Raw genomic sequence first — 16,409 nt, forward strand, 5'->3', positions numbered from 1 at the left:
CTTAGCCACCCTTTTTCTTTTTATATAACTGTAGAAACTCTTGCTATCTGTTTTTATATTTTTTGCTAATTTATTTTCATAATCTATCTTCCCTTTCTTAATCAATCCTTTCGTTACTTTTTGCTGTCTTTTGAAGACTTCCCAATCTTCTATCCTCCCACTAAGTTTGGCTACCTTATATGTCCTTGTTTTTAGTCGGATACTATCCTTAATTTCTTTACTTAGCCACGGATGGCTGTCATTTCTTTTACACCCTTTTTTCCTCAGTGGAATATTTTTTTTTTTGAAAGTTGAAAAATAACTCCTTAAATGAACACCACTGCTCATGTACCGTCTTACCCTTTAATCTATTTTCCCAGTCTACTTTAATCAATTCTGCTCTCATACCATCATAGTCTCCTTTATTCAAGCTCAGTACGCTTCTTTGAGAACCAACCTTCTCATCCTCGAATTGGATATGGAATGTAACCATGTTATGGTCACTCATTCCAAGGGGCTCCTTAACTAGGACATTATTAATTAATCCTGGCTCATTACACAGGACCAGGTCCAAGGTTGCTTGCCCCCTTGTAGGATCAGTTACATACTGCACAAGAAATCCATCCCTAATACACTCAGTAAACTCTTGCTCAAGGCTGCCCTGCCCAATTTGATTTGTCCAGTTAATATGATAGTTAAAATCCCCCATAATTATAGCTGTTCCCTTATTACATGCCCCGCCTATTTCCTGATTAATACTTCTTCCAGCAGAGTTGCAACTATTAGGAGGCCTATATACTACGCCCACTAGTTTTTTTCCCCTTATTATTCTTTATCTCTACCCAAACTGTTTCATTATCCTGATCCTTTGTCCCAATATCATTTCTCAGTATTAGTGATTCCTTCCTTTATTAACATAGCCACCCCACCTCCCCTTCCTTCCTGCCTGTCCTTCCTGATTGTTAAATACCCTGGCATATTTAATTCCCAGTCGTTGTCACCCTGCAGCCATGTTTCTGTAATGGCCACAAGATCATACCCATACGTAGTTATTTGTGCCGTTAACTCGTCCATTTTGTTACGAATGCTACGTGCATTCAGATAAAGAACTTTCAAATATGTTTTGTGACACTTAGTTCCTGCTTTTTCCTTTTTTAACACTTTACCTTTTACTCCATACCTTCTGTCCCTTCCTGACACGCTTTCCTCTGTCTCCCTGCTCAGGTTCCCAACCCCCTGCCACTTCAGTTTAAACCCTCCCCAACAGCACTAGCAAACACTCCTCCTAGGACAGCGGTCCCGGCCCTGCCCAGGTGCAGACCGTCCGGTTTGTACTGGTCCCACCTCCCCCAGAACCGGTTTCAATTCCCCAGGAATTTGAATCCCTCCTCCTTGCACCACTCCTCTAGCCACGTATTCATTTGAAATATCCTCCTATTTCTACTCTGACTAGCACGTGGCACTGGTAGCAATCCTGAGATTACTACCTTTTGAGGTCCTATTGTTTAATTTACCTCCTAACTCCCTATATTCTGCTTTTAGGACCTCATACCCTTTTTTACCTATATCGTTGGTGCCTATGTGCACCACGACAGCTGGCTGTTCGCCCTCCCCCTCCAAAATGTTCTGTAGCCGCTCCAAGACGTCCTTGACCCTTGCACCAGGGAGGCAACACACCATCCTGGAGTCTCGGTTGCGGCCGCAGAAACGCCTGTCTATTCCCCTTACAATTGAGTCCCCTATCACTATAGCTCTTCCACTCTTTTTCCTCCCAGCCTGTGCAGCAGAGCTACCCGTGGTGCCAGGAAGTTGGCTGCTGCTGCCTTCCCCTGATAAGTCATCCCCCCCCCCCCCCCCCCCCCCCCAACAGTATCCAAAGTGGTATATCTGTTTGAGAGGGGGATGGCCACAGGGGACCCCTGCACTACCTGCCTGCACCTCTTACCCTGCCTGGTGGTCACCCATTCACTTCCTGCCTGTACACCCTTTACCTGCGGTGTGACCAACTCGTGCTATCCACGTGGTTCTCAGCATCGCGAATGCACCAATATGTATCCATCCGCAGCTCCAGTGCCGCAATGCGGTCTGTTAGTAGCTGTAGCTGGATACACTTCCCGCGCACATGGTCGTCAGGGACACAGAAAGTGTCCCTGATTTCCCACATAGAGCAGGAGGAGCATGCCACGGGGCCGAGCTGTCCTGCCATGACTTACCCTTTAATTGATTTAAATTAAATTAAAATTAAATGGATCCCACCAACCTCACTGGAATTAAGTGATATACTCAAGGGTCCCTGCTTAACAGTCGTCCCCGCTACACACAGAGACCGTAGTAACCACAAAATATAAGTTCAGAAAAATTGAGAAAGAAAATACTCACCAACCAATCACTTACCTGCTTTTTGGTGACGTCACACTACGAATACTTTTTGCTTCCCTCTCCCGGAACCTGGATTTGTCAATCACCCCCTCGGGACTCACCTTTAGTACCGCCGCTCGAGTAGTTTTCTCTTGCTGCAGGTCTACTGCTGCATTTATTCCCCAATCTCAGTCTTCTACGCTCAGGTCCACTGCCGCTCTGTGGATAAAGTTAGGAAAAGCAAGGCTAAGCAGCACCTCCTTCCCCCACTTCACCAAACTCCCACACTTACCAAACTCTCAGCAGTTCACACTGTGTTGTCCGCACACCGTGCTGTCGCACCGACAGGCCCCTGTATTTCTACAGTTTGTGACTCAGATGAGTCAGGCCTGCCCCACCTACAGGTACCAGTTTAATCTAGCTAACCAGTTAACTTACTACAGCAGCTCTCTCTGCTGATGCCTGACACAAACTTAAAAATTTAAACTTTAAAATTGAACTTAAACAGTTGATAGCAATTGGACTTAAACAGTTGAAAGCAATATGCACTAGATTGTGACGAGATTAACCCTTAAACTCCCACACTTACCAAACTCTCAGCAGTTCACACTGTTGTCTGCACATCGTGCTGTCGCACTAACAGGCCAACTTTGGTGGCACAGGGATGGGTTACTCCAAACTCTGTTGTTTTCCAACCGCCCCTCCCCCACCCCGATAGAGCTGTAAATTGCAGATCTGTAGGCTACCCCATTCCAGGTATGCACCTTGTATGAGTAAGTGACAGTCCTTGCTACTGATATGGTTGCGATCCTTGCTCCTGATATGGTACTATTTTATACTGATTCTAAAACTCTCCCTTTTGTGATTCATTTTTAATTTCAATTATCACCATTCCAAACTATTGAAGAATTTTTAAAATATGATTTCATCAGGCGAGCTAGCTATGAAGAGGTTTGCTATGATATCTGTGGAGTATAATTCAGCTTCTTCAATCACATCCACATGATGTCATTAGCACTGACCATTTAACTAAAAATGTATGTATCTTTTTAAACCAAAAGGAAAAGATGTTAAAAATAATCCATAATTTCCAACCATTTCATTTGTAAAAACGTTCCTACTGGTGTGCTCAAAGTGTTTGAAATTCTTTTGACTCTCTCACTCGCGCTCCCAAACAGCCTTTTGGTTTTGTGTCCTCGCTGTAAGAGGATAACGTGCTTGTATCTTTCACAGTGCTGCTCGTTCTTCTTCTGATTCCAACCTGGATGATATTTGCAAGCTGCTGCGAAGCACAGGTTATTCAAGTCTGGCAGGGACAAAGCGTCCCTTAAACTACCCAGAGAGCTACTTTCAGAGACTGCCAATTAGCACGACGTTCATCTCAATGGTGGTTGGTCGACTACGATCAGATGACATTTACAATCAGGTGAGAGATGCGTATGTTCGAATTACCCAAGATAAATAATGTCAGTGACAGCTGAAGATTATATTTACCAGTAAAACAGCGCTAGTAGACCAATCGCCATTACTGAGATGCAGACCAAATGGAAAACTTAACAGGCTTGTGGTTGCTTACTGAGCCTAGTACTTTGGGATGGGTAAATCATCATTCACACTAAAATATGCTTGATAATGTCAAGTTGACCATTAGTCCTGCTCTGTTGTTACAAATAGCTTTCTCGTAAATCCATCCATATATTAAAATATGGTACGTCAGCAGACGTCATACTTTGTTACAGATACAAAATAATATTAAAATACTGGGTGCTTTCAACCTGTACATCTAATTTTCATTCTTAAACTGACAAACACATTCCAATATACAAAGTTCTCTGACCAAACAACAATTGAACTTTGACCTGAATCACACTTTTTTTAACAATTAGAATTTGTGGGCTTAAAGGGGTACAGCTCCACTGTAGCAGATTAATACATTATCTGTTACATGATATAACCCTAATATCCTTCTGAAACTCTGTATCTTCCAAGTTACTGTGAGCAACGCGACATGCGATCCGTCTTGTGTATGTTTATATATCGGTAAGTCTAGCATGCATTTCCTGTTCAAGTATCACACTCCAATCTCTGCCTTGCCCTTCAAAAAAAAAAGCTGCCCAGGAACACAGTATTGAATCTGCAATGTCTCCAGCCCCATAACTGATCTCTTCTTATAACCTCTTGCAGTATTTGCTTAACAACAGTTCGATTTTGCAGCTTTAATAGGCACACACCAAACTTAAGCAGATGAACAATACCCAGGGTGGGAGCATTCGATTTCTGCCCGAAATGGTGGTAAAGATGGCGGAGTGGCCGTGTCGTCTGTCCGAAGCCGGCGTCTGAAGACGTGAACCATTTTCATTTGAATGCTACCGGTGAGCTGTGGATGTCCCGTTGCAGCTCGTCGGTTGTGGGAGGGCAGGAAATCGGCCGGCCCTTTGGGGCCGGAGTGGGTGGGGAGGTGATCTGATCCCGGAGAGTCTCGTGCATGGGCCCTCGGCAGGCTACTGTGTTTTTTGAGGAGCCAGGAGGAGTACTCCTGCTCCTGTTGGCCCCCCCATAAATTCTGTCCTCCCAAAAATTCTGGGCCTTTTCTCAAGCGAACACTAGACGTCTCTTTAAGGACCACTGTTCAGGCTGCTCAGAGCCTGGTATAAATGGACGATGTGTGCGTGGTGCATAGGTAGGCATGCTGCTTGCCCGTTTTCAGATCTGCCTGAAAATTGCATCATGTGGACGTTGGCAGTCAATGGGGAAAGACGTCGTGCTCCCTCGATTTCCAATTGCTTGTATTTCAGGCGAGAAATGGGCGGATGGTAGTTGAAAATCGGCCCCATTGTGCTTTAAATCATATGATCTTCCTCTCCTAAAACGTGCATCTTCTGCCTTACTGTGATCGGTGCTTGAGGTTACTGAGGCTGGCTGTTTGGTCAGGGAACTTTGCAGAACTCTGAAGCACCCAGAGTGACATCTGGAGTGTGTGGACTCTGCACGCTGATCTAGCGTTTCTAATATATTACCAATGGATCTCCCGTGGTGCTGCTCGTGGTAAGTCGGAGAATTCATAGTAAGTTGTCATAAATTAGTTATAAATTATAATAAATTCTGCATTATAAAGTCAATATTAACACTGTGTGTTATTCTGCGGCTACAGCGTGTCCCTTTAGAGCAATAAGGTGCAAGAAGTAAATGCTTGGGTTGATTTACAGGCCACAAAAGTCTAATTGTCAAGTAAGCAGCGGCTTGAAGGTCATTCAGGATTTAATTATTGTTTGATCAGGGAATTGTGGCGATTGGAATATGCTTGTCAGTTTCAGGTTGCAGACGGGAAACGCACAGCATTTTAAAGTTTTTCATCTGAATGAAGTGTGACATCTGATGTATAGTTTTTATATTAGCAATATAAAATATTACTGTATTCATATAAAATCATGTAATATATTAATATATCTCCGATGGCATTGCATGCAGCGGGGCTGAAAATCCGCAGGGCTAATAGCTCAGCGTCAGTGCCCGCCGATGACTTCTGATCCTTCCAGAGTATGTGGGGTCAGGGGAAGGTCACCTTATCTAAACAGTACCAGTGGGCGTTAGAGATACCAATGGCGCATCACAGGCTCTCATCTGACCAGGGAGGCCTGTAATTGCGCTGAAGGCTGGCTACTCCAGGGATCCGCCCCCACCAAAAAAAAAAATGACTTCCGTAAGGCTTCATCGGCCTCCTTATAATAAAGGGCTGAAATTAAGCGAAATCTTTGGAGCTCCAGGCCACATCGCAGGTGGTCTGCACTTCTGCAGCCCTTTTCACTTGGTGTACTGGCCGCCCAGTGAATCTCAGGCCAGTCATGAGGAAACTCCTGACCTGGGACTCCCCCTCCGCTAGCCATGCCCCCTTTTGATATGAATGACGCCGTTTATAGCAGGCAGAGGTTCCACATCAAACAGGGCTCCATGGAAACTGGCAGAGGAGGTCGGGATCTGGATTATCTGGTTACCGGCCTAACTACCGGGTCGTCTGGTGTACAGCTACTGGATGTGCTGTTTTTAGAAGGACAAGGGAATCGGAACATATAACGCACAATGTACGATTCTGTTCCTAAAGTATGCTCTTTAACAAGGTGAAATTGTTCTGCATTCTTAAAATCAGTGCTTGGGTCAGTTATTTCTCGAAATGTGGTTGCTACAATCAAGGCTTAGGTTAATTAAAGCTAATTGTTTGTTCGGGGAACTTGTAGATTGGAATGTGCTGGTCAGTTTCGAGCTGCAGCTCAGGAGCACAGCATTTTAAAATTGTCACAGACACAAAGCGAACTGTGACATCTGGAGCGTGACGTCTGTGAATTCTAGACGTAACATTTTTAATACATTTGTAGAAAATCCAGTAAGTTGGAGGATACAGTATTTTGTGAAGACAGGCACATTATACACACAATGTAGGCCTGAAACATTGCCTTAGCCCCAGGCTGGAGGCCCCATTCCAACCCCCAGCGATGGGGTCATTTGCATTGCCGGGGATAGGAGGCCTGGAAGAAATAATTCCTCTTCTGTTGTTCTGCTTCAAATGGAGCAAGTGGGCTGCTTCGATTTACCTTTCCCCAGTTCAGATTTGGGGCCCTTTTACAGGCCTCAGCGAGACTTGTGCCAGGCCTCGATGAGTTCTGCTGTCGACCAACAGAGAGCACGAAGAGTGGAATTCCCAAGGTAGCCTAGGAACTCCCTCAGATGTGGATGGGTTGGGTGGAGGATCTGACCTCCCCAATCCCTGCCGCCAGAAAGCGGCAGCATGAGGAACACTGGGCTGAATCCTGACGGAGCCAGCTTCCGTCCCGTTATCCTGCGGACAATCCCGAGATCTTCAGGTATTCTCCCGATCGGAATTTTGGGGCCAATGTACAATTGTTCCGCTTAAGTGCAGGCATGTGTCCCCTTAAAACTACATAGGGACCGTTAAGTATGCTATTAAGTAAACATTGGGCGAGTTCACACTTCCCACTCCAGGTAACATATGGCAGAACTTCAGGAACATCAACCACACGTACAAAGAAGAGGGTAACAGCTACAAAAACAGTATTGAAGACTTTGAATACTAAAACAACTTTTGCTGGTAACCGAATCATTTGATGATGTGTAACGTAAATCTTCAACTGTGAATTTTCCCTTCTATTTATGTGGTTTTCTTTATATTAGGTCTCGGCGTACCCACTGCCAGAACACCGTAGCACGGCCCTAGCTACTCAGGCTGCTATGCTGTATGTCATCCTCTACTTTGAACCATCCATTCTTCACACACAGCCAGCCAAGATGAGAGAGATAGTGGATAAATACTTTCCAGACAACTGGGTAAGTGAAAGTGAGCTGCATGGATCCCAAAACTTCACTTACAGGTTAGATTAACATTATTAGATAAAACAGTAGCAATGCATAAAAGCTACTTATTCCTGCTGATCTGCATGACGCAGACAGACCGTTCAAAGAAAAAAATAACTAAAATGTTCTAATGGAGCAACTGACTGAAATCATAAAACTGCCTAGTCCCATTTTCAAAGGCTTTTTTTAACGGGCAGGTTTCAGTACATGCTGTTGGATGGGTTTCCAGAGGATCTCTTGTGACCTTCCATTGGATCGGTTCTCCTAAAGCATCGTACAACATTTCAATGCTTGTGGTTTGTTCTATGCCATTGGGATGCATTTGCAAAGGCGCGATATCTGAACAAGAATTGAGTGTTTTGGGTTTCCTTTCTCACATCAGGTGATCAGCATTTACATGGGGATCACAGTCAATCTGATTGAGGCCTGGGAGCCATACAAAGCTGCAAAGACGGCCCTTAATTATACACTGGAGCAGTCGAACATCAAGGAGCAGGTATGATCTCTGAAGGGTTGGGGTGTTGTAATCAATGCATTGTGTATTTTGAATTTTATTTTTTGCGCCCTGCGTGAAATGCACAGGGGTGGTGTTAATTGATCTTTGGCAGTGACGCAAAATGGTTGATAGTGAATGGACAGCTGGTTTTGCCACTTTTTTTCCATTGACTTGGTACGGGTGTAAAAAGGACTGCCGATTCGCTATCGCCCATTTTCGCCTCGCTGCCGAAGATTCATTTCACCCCCTGCTACCTTTCCCGGTGTGTAAAATACAACGCGCTGACTATGTGTGAGATGCCTAGGTTAATGTGGGTTTTCTTTGGCAGGCGAGCCGATACGGTGCGAATGTTGAGCGGCTGCGCCAGCAGGTTCAGCAGTTTCTGAAGGAAGGCTTCTTGAGAGAAGAGTTTGTGCTGGATCACATTCCTAAACTACTAAACTGCCTGAGAGATTGTAACGTGACTATTCGCTGGTTGATGCTTCACACTGCAGAATCGGGTAAATGTGAGAGAATATGTTCAACAACAAAAAAAAAAGGACACTTGAGATCCCAGAAGGTTTTAGGAACATTACGAGCTTTATTTATAGCGTCCAGCATCTACCTGATTGATTTGTAATTGCTAAGTCTAAAAATCTTTGAGAATAACTCTAGAGAGAGAAAAATTACATTAAACGAACATCACAAGATAAAAAGGGCCTTCAGAGAAGACCATAAGTGAAGTAGAAACCATGTCTGCTAAAATATTGTACAAGTGCTGAAACCCACGATTTGCTTCTCCTTTTCACTCTCTCCGAAAGGGAGGAAATATTGCACATGAAGTATCTTTTGCTAAAGTTGCCATGCCTTGATATTGTGTTAAATTTGTTTTTTTTTAAAACAGCGGCTCAGGTATACCATGAGCAGCTATAGAATTCAGCGGAATATCTGTGATTTGGCATCGGTGCTCCATTGCAGCTTCTCCAAGTTATTGTGGCCCTTGCAGGCACCTGAAGTCAGTGGATGTGCAGCCAGTAGGAACTTGAGCCACTCTGACGTTGCAGCCCGGTGTTGGGAGAAGAAGCTAACTATGCGGTGGTCACACATTAACCTTTTCTAATGTGTAGCCCGTCTTCCTGTGTGGGGGGGGCCCCCATTCCACGCATGTTCAGACTTGGCCCGTGCCCATGCGCGTGCTGCTGACACTGGTGGCAGCTCGGAAACCCCAGTTTTAAAAAAAAAACACTGGTCTTTTTGATTACCAGTCCAAGAAATCTGGCAGATTTATGTTTACCGTGTGGCTGTGCGAGACCTGTGCGAAGGTGGAAGACCAACGTAAAATAAGCTTTGGTTGAGGCTGATTTAAAATCTGCTTCGTATCGGACGTGGCAGGCAGTAAAGAGAAAAGACTTGATCTCGTCGGTCGAGGCTGGATTCACACCTAGCTTCTTGCAGCCCTACTGGTGAAAAGACACCTTTGTAACCCACTATACCAGCCAGTTCACCTCCATGACCTCAGCGCTCAAATAATTCAACACAAAGCATTGTTTTTTAATTAATGTTTGAATACCTTTTTTTGTCTTCCTTTTTTACAGTGTATGATCCGAACAACAAGCGTTTGCGCCAGATTAAGGATCAAGTTTTCATCGACTCGAAATACAGTCCCAAAACTCTTTTCCAGCTTTTGCTGGACAGTGCCCAGTTTGAGTTTGTTTTGAAGGAGGTATGCTACTCTTGCTCTTTGTGGCTGTCATTTCTATAAATAATAACGACATGCCGCTCTCGAACATGCAAGGAGAAAACTAAACTCATAATATCGACCAGCTGAAAAGTGCTGACCAGTTGTGAGTGGGGGTGAGGGAGTGTTGGGCTGGAAATGGTAACACCAAGTTTTACAGGAAATTTCCCTGGAGCTGCTGCAGCTCTGCCGCCGAGACTTTGCAGGAAGTGCAGTGGAAATCCCATTTCTGCCACACCTCCGGCAAAGTTAAGGTGGCGGAGCGGGAGCAGCTCCCAGGAAATTCTCGGCCTAAATCTATTTTGCCTGTCCTGTTTATAAAATCTTTCTCTTGTTATTGCTATTAATCCCAAAAATCTACTTTTGTCATTGCACAATCTAAATTTTAATATGCACTGTGTGCCTTGGGGGGGAAATGCTCAGCACTTCAATCTTCCCATTTAATTTCCATTTTGCTGTTCCCTTTCTTGCCATGGGGTCATTGCCCCTCCCTGATACTAAGGTCATTGGTCCTGTCCATGCTCTTTGTAGATAGTAACATTAAATATTTTAAATGCTGTGATTCAGATGCTTGCTATCTTGAAATTTTATTATTTCCTTTTTAAGACTAGTAGGCATCCTCCAGAATAGCTGAAAAATAGAGTGCTCCACATGATAACACCCACAAAACAGATTGTCCTATTACAAACATAACATTTTAAATATGATGAATCTTAGACACTGATGATAGCAACCTTGCCTCTGAGTTGGAAGATTGTGCAAGTCCCACTCCAAGGCTTGAGCACGTAATCTAAGCTAACACTCCAGTGCAGTACTGAGGGAAGGCTGCGTTGTTGAAAGTGCCGTTCCGCAGCTGAGATATTAAACTGAGGTCCCGTCTGTTTGTTGTGATGGTTCAGGTAGGTATTAAATATGCAATGGCTCTTTTTGAGTAAGAGCAAGGAGTCCTCGAGGGGCCTGGCTAACCTCCCAAAATAGGGAACCTGGCCATTCATCTCCTAACTTGGTGCATTGTGTGAAATTGGCTGCATAACAATAGTCATTGCACACCAAAAGAAGCAACTCCAGATGTGAAGCAATTTAAAATGTTCCTGAGAAGTGATGAAGTACTTTATGTGTAGATTTATCTTTTTTTCATCTGATCCTGTTCCTCTACTCCCTCTCTTCCCACAATCCTCTGAATTCTCATAATCATGTTTTATAGTTTGGAATAAATTTTTATCATTTCATTGATGCTGTCCGATTTAGTAATTATGCTTTGATGGTATATCACCTCCGGTAAAGACCATACATTCTCTTTTGCTCTTTATCTCTTGTTTCATTTGTCTCCCCCGCGCCCCCCACCTCCAGTACATAGGAACAGGAGTGGCCCATTCAGCCCCTGGAGTGTGTGCCGCCATTCAATTAGATCACGGCTGATCTGTACTTCAGTTCCATTTACCTGCTGTTGCTCCGTGCCTAACAAAAATCTGTCGACCTCGGTCTTGGAAAATTTCAATTGACCCAGCATCCACAGCCTTTCAGGGGAGAGGGTTCCAGATTTCCACCACCCTTTGTGTACAAAAGTGCTTCCTAATTTCACTTCTGAATGGTTGGTTTAGCTCTGATGCTAAGATTGTGCCTCCTTGTTTGCATTTACCCCACCAGAGGACATAGCTTGTCTGTACCGACCCTATCCAATCCGGTTATCATTTTCAAGACCTCGATCACCCCATAACCATCTAAACTTAAGGGAATACAAGCCAAGTTTTTGCACCCTATCCTCTTAATTTAATTCTTTAAGTGCTGGTATCATTCTGGTGAATCTGCACTGTACCACCCCCCCACAAGGGCAGTATATCTTTCTTGAGGATCAGTGCCCAAAACTGAACACAGTACTCCAGGTGGGGTTTGACCAAAACTTTGTACAACTGAAGCATCATTTCCTCACTTGCATTCCAGCTTCCTTGAGATAAACGGCAACATTACTTCAGTCTTTTTGATTACTTTCTGTACCAATAGAACCATAGAAAAGATACAGCACAGAAGGGGGCCATTCGGCCCATCGTGTCCACGCCGGCTCGAAGAACAACAGGTGCCCATTCTAATCCCACCTTCCAGCACCTGGTCCGTAGCCCTGCAGCTTGCAGCACTTTAGGTGCAGGTCCAGGTACTTTTTAAAAGAGTTGACGGTCCCTGCCTCTTCCACCATTTCGGGCAGCGAATTCCATACACCCACCACCCTCTGGGTAAAAAGTTTTTCCTCATGTCCCCTCTAATCCTTCTGCCAATCAGCTTAAATCTATGTCCTCTGGTTCTTGAACTCTCCGCTAGGGGAAACAGATGCTTCCTGTCTACTCAATCTGGGCCCCTCATAATATTGTACACCTCAATCAAGTCTCCCCTCAGCCTCCTCTGCTCCAAGGAAAATAACCCCAGCCTATCCAATCTCTCCTTGCTGCTGCAATTTTCAAGCCCTGGCAACATTCTTGTAAATCTTCTCTGCACTCTCTCCAGAGCAATTACGTCCTTCCTGTAATGTGGTGACCAGAACTGCGCACAATACTCCAGCTGTGGCCTTACCAGCGTTTTATACAGTTCCATCATTACATCCCTGCTTTTGTATTCTATACCTCGGCTAATAATGGAGAGCATTCCGTATGCCCTCTTCACAACCTTATCTACCTGTACTGCCACCTTCAGGGACCTGTGCACATGCACTCCATGGTCTCTCTCTTCCTCTACCCTTCTCAATATATTCCCGTTTACTGCGTATTCCCTTTTATTGTTTGCCCTCCCTAAATGTATTGCCTCACACTTCTCCGGGTTGAATTCCATTTGCCACTTTTCCGCCCACTCCACCAATCCATTGATATCTTCTTGGAGTCTACAGCTATACTCTTCGCTATCAACTACAAGTCCAATTTTTGTGTCGTCTGCAAATTTGCCAATCATGCCCCCTACATTCAAGTCCAAATCGTTAATATATACCACAAACAGCAAAGGACCCAACACTGAGCCCTCTGGCACACCACTGGAAATGGATTTCCATTCGCAAAGACATCCGTCGACTTTTACCCTTTGTTTCCTGTTACTGAGCCAATTTTGAATCCAATTTGCCACATTTCCCTGTATCCCATGGGCTTTTACCTTTCTGACCAGTCTGCCATGTGGGACCTTGTCAAATGCCTTACTAAAATCCATGTAGACAACATCCACTCATCAATCCTCCTTGTCACTTCCTCAAAGAATTCAATCAGATTTGTACGGCATGACGTTCCCTAAACAAATCCATGCTGACTATCCCTGATTAAACCATGCCTTTCCAAGTGACAGTTTATCCTATCTCTCAGTATTGATTCGAATACCTATGTACTAGCTTTTAGTGATTTGTGCACCCCGACACCCAAATCCCTTTCCTCCCCCACAGCTCATAATCTCTGTCCATTAAGAAATTATTCCGAATTGTCTTTCTCTGATCCATAGTGGATGACTTTGCACTTCCCTGCATTGAACTCCCATCTGCCATTGTTTTGCCGACCCACTTAGTCTGTCCATGTCCTTGTTTAACTTCCTGCTCCTATCTACACAGCTTTCTATGTCTCCTAACTTGGTGACAAGTCCTCCAATTATGTGCACTTTCATTTTTGGTAATAACCTCTTATCAAGTGCCTTCTGGAAGTCCACATGGACAACATCCATAGGCACTTGCTATCCACCATGCTAGTGATCTTTTAAAAAAAAAATCAACTAGATTAGTCAGACACGACCTACCCTTCACAAATCCATGCTGACTCTCTTTGATGAGCTCATACTTGTCTAAGTGTTCAGTCGCTCTGTTTCACAGATTCGAGTAACTCCCACCCCCCCCCCCCCCAATTGATGTTAAACTGGCAAGTAAATACCTGGTATCTCCCTCCCCTTCTTAAATAATGGAGTACAGTGCACGCATTAATGGTGGCTAAGAGAGTGGGTGGTTTGCTTGGCTGGCCAGCAGGTGCCCCTGCATCTTGAAATTTTTGTGCCTTTTCTTTCCACCCATTTCGCAAGCAAGGAGTTGCCTCCTTGAACAGCATGGCAGAGATAAGTGAAGTTGGGCCTGGATATTGCTTTTCCAATGTACCATACCACTCTACCACTCCAGCCTGGAATGTTTTTCCTAATGATGACTTCAGTTTCTTTTCATTTTGCAGTAATAAACGCTAGTTGTCTTTTATTAAGTAATGTTTATTTCATTTATCATTTAGATGTTCAGGCAAATGCTGTCTGAAAAGCAAGCAAAATGGGAAAGCTATCAGAAAGAGGGCTCTGAGAGAATGACTGAGCTGGCAGAGGTGTTCTCTGGTGTAAAGCCTCTCACCAGAGTGGAAAAAAATGGTATGTGATTTGTGCTCCATGCATATGTGAAATATACGGCCAAATTCTGTTATCGTAGAAAGGTTACAGCACGGAAGGAGGCCATTCGGCCCATCGAGTTTGCACCGGCTCTATGCGAGAGCGATCCAGCTAGTCCCACTCCCCCGCCCTTTCCCCGTAGCCCTGCAAATTTTTTCCTTTCAAGTACTTGTCCAGTTCCCTTTTGAAAGTCAGGATTGAATCTGCCTCCATCACCCCCTCTGGCAGTGCATTCCAGATCCTAACCACTCGCTATTAGTTTTTGGTTTTATAAGTAACTGATTTTAGTTAACATTCGGTTGAAATATTCAGTCTCTTTGCCAAATGTGTAGAAAGTAATGGGGCTTCCTGCCTGTGGTGACAAGTATTGATATTTGTTTTTTGACCAGGAAGCTGTAAATTCAGATCTTGATTTAGCAGAGACAGTAGTTCCTCACTACTTCACTGAACTGTCATAGCAATGTGGACTTCTCTCTTCCTCCCTCCTGCTTTTTCCGCGCTCCCGCTCCTGCAATATGGATCTAATTCATTGGTGAAGATTCACAGTGCAGGGCATTAAAGTTGAATAAAAAGGAGCAAAGGTGAAGTAAGTCAGGAACTAGTGATTAGCTGACACAAAGCTGGGGCTTTAAAAGACTCTTAAGTCAGACAAAGAAAGGAAGGCTGAAGGATGTAAGGAGTTCTACAATTATGAGTTGGCAAAGGAAGTTGTGCAATGAGAGTTGTTTTCAACTCTGTGAAAATGCAGGATTGAGGGGAAACATAGTACTGGCCATAGTAATATCGATCAAATAGGGACAAGAAAGGCTGTGATGCAGGGATTGTGCGTCAGACAACAAGATCTTTCTTGTATCTGTTCCTAAAATGTGAGACAAGTGATAGAAAATTTTCCAAGATTCTGGAGCAGAATTCAAGTTTTGGATGGATTTGGGCTTTATAGAGAGTTATTAAGGGAAATTAAATGTTTGGCATGAAAGAGGAAATTGCACCTTTTTAGATGGCAGCTTTAGACTATGAATGTTGTTAATAGACTGAGGAGAGCTAAGGATGGATACTTCAAAGGCAAAAGGTGGTCGGTGATGGGCAGACAAAATACACATCCAATCTGCACAGAGATTCTCACCCACCATTTTTTTTCGTGTCCAAAGTTGCTCAAACCTAAAATGCCCTGAACTTTGGCAACTTTGGGGCTTTCTGAATTGACCTGCGTGGTCTCTGTTTCCACCCTGAATCTGATAGGAACAGCTGTAGGAAATCAGTCCTTCGAGCCTACTCCGCCATTCAGTTAGATCATGGCTGATCTGTACCTCAATTTCATTTCCTTACTGTAGCTCCATATCCCCTGATATCCTTACCTAACAAAGATCTATTGATCTCAGTCTTGAAAGCTCCAATTGTCCCTGCATAGACAGCCTTTTGGGAGAGAGAATTTCAGATTTCTACCACCCTTTGTGTGGGAAAAAATGCTTCCTGATTTCCTCCTAAATGGCCTGGTTCTAATTTTAAGATTATATCCCCTTGTTCTTGATTTTTTTTCCCCCCATCAGCGGATCTGCCACTCCTCATAAAACAAATGCGTGCATCATTTCCTGCTGACAATGCACTTGAAAGTAGCACACTTATGACGAGAATACTTAATTTAGTTGCAGCTTCAATAATTGCTTATGCCATGGCAGCAGAGAATATCCTCCCTCTGTATTTCATGAGTTTTATTGAGTGCTTTAACTGTATCCTAGTGAAGACTAACTGCTGTGCAATCTATAGGATATTTCCTTTTGTGCGTTTATTCATTTATCTTGGGTCTCCCCTGCACCACATGCTAACTAAGAAGATGGGCAAGTGAGCTTGCCTTAAGCCATTTGTCAGTTTTGTTATGTAACTAAGCAGCAGCAGATGTGAGAGCGCCAACCAGTTTGACTTGCATTACGGTTTTCCTCCTTTCCTCAGTGTGATATATCTCAGTGGTCCTGCTAAGATCGGGTGCTCAGCTTGTGGGGAATTTCAGGTAAAACCTCGCATCCTGCCAGTGCTTGCTTTTTTTCCCCCTCTGCATTGATAATTTCACTAATATCTTTGCCAAATATGGTCACGGGCATGCGTTAGAACTGGAGTATTACCGGC

At 44.1% G+C, this 16,409-nt stretch overlaps 1 protein-coding gene across 1 annotated transcript in view; it reads left to right on the forward strand.

Annotated features, from left to right (window-relative positions):
* Window positions 1-16,409, forward strand: part of washc5 (WASH complex subunit 5) — an 81,257-nt gene that overhangs the window by 11,056 nt on the left and 53,792 nt on the right. The window contains exons 5-10 of the mRNA XM_067981979.1: window positions 3,571-3,763; window positions 7,522-7,674; window positions 8,084-8,197; window positions 8,526-8,697; window positions 9,772-9,899; window positions 14,141-14,270. Coding sequence (XP_067838080.1) covers window positions 3,571-3,763; window positions 7,522-7,674; window positions 8,084-8,197; window positions 8,526-8,697; window positions 9,772-9,899; window positions 14,141-14,270 — 890 coding nt within the window. The remainder of the gene's footprint in view (window positions 1-3,570; window positions 3,764-7,521; window positions 7,675-8,083; window positions 8,198-8,525; window positions 8,698-9,771; window positions 9,900-14,140; window positions 14,271-16,409) is intronic.

The sequence above is a fragment of the Heptranchias perlo genome, chromosome 3 (assembly GCF_035084215.1).
Source record: "Heptranchias perlo isolate sHepPer1 chromosome 3, sHepPer1.hap1, whole genome shotgun sequence".
NCBI classification, from domain to species: Eukaryota; Metazoa; Chordata; class Chondrichthyes; order Hexanchiformes; family Hexanchidae; genus Heptranchias; species Heptranchias perlo.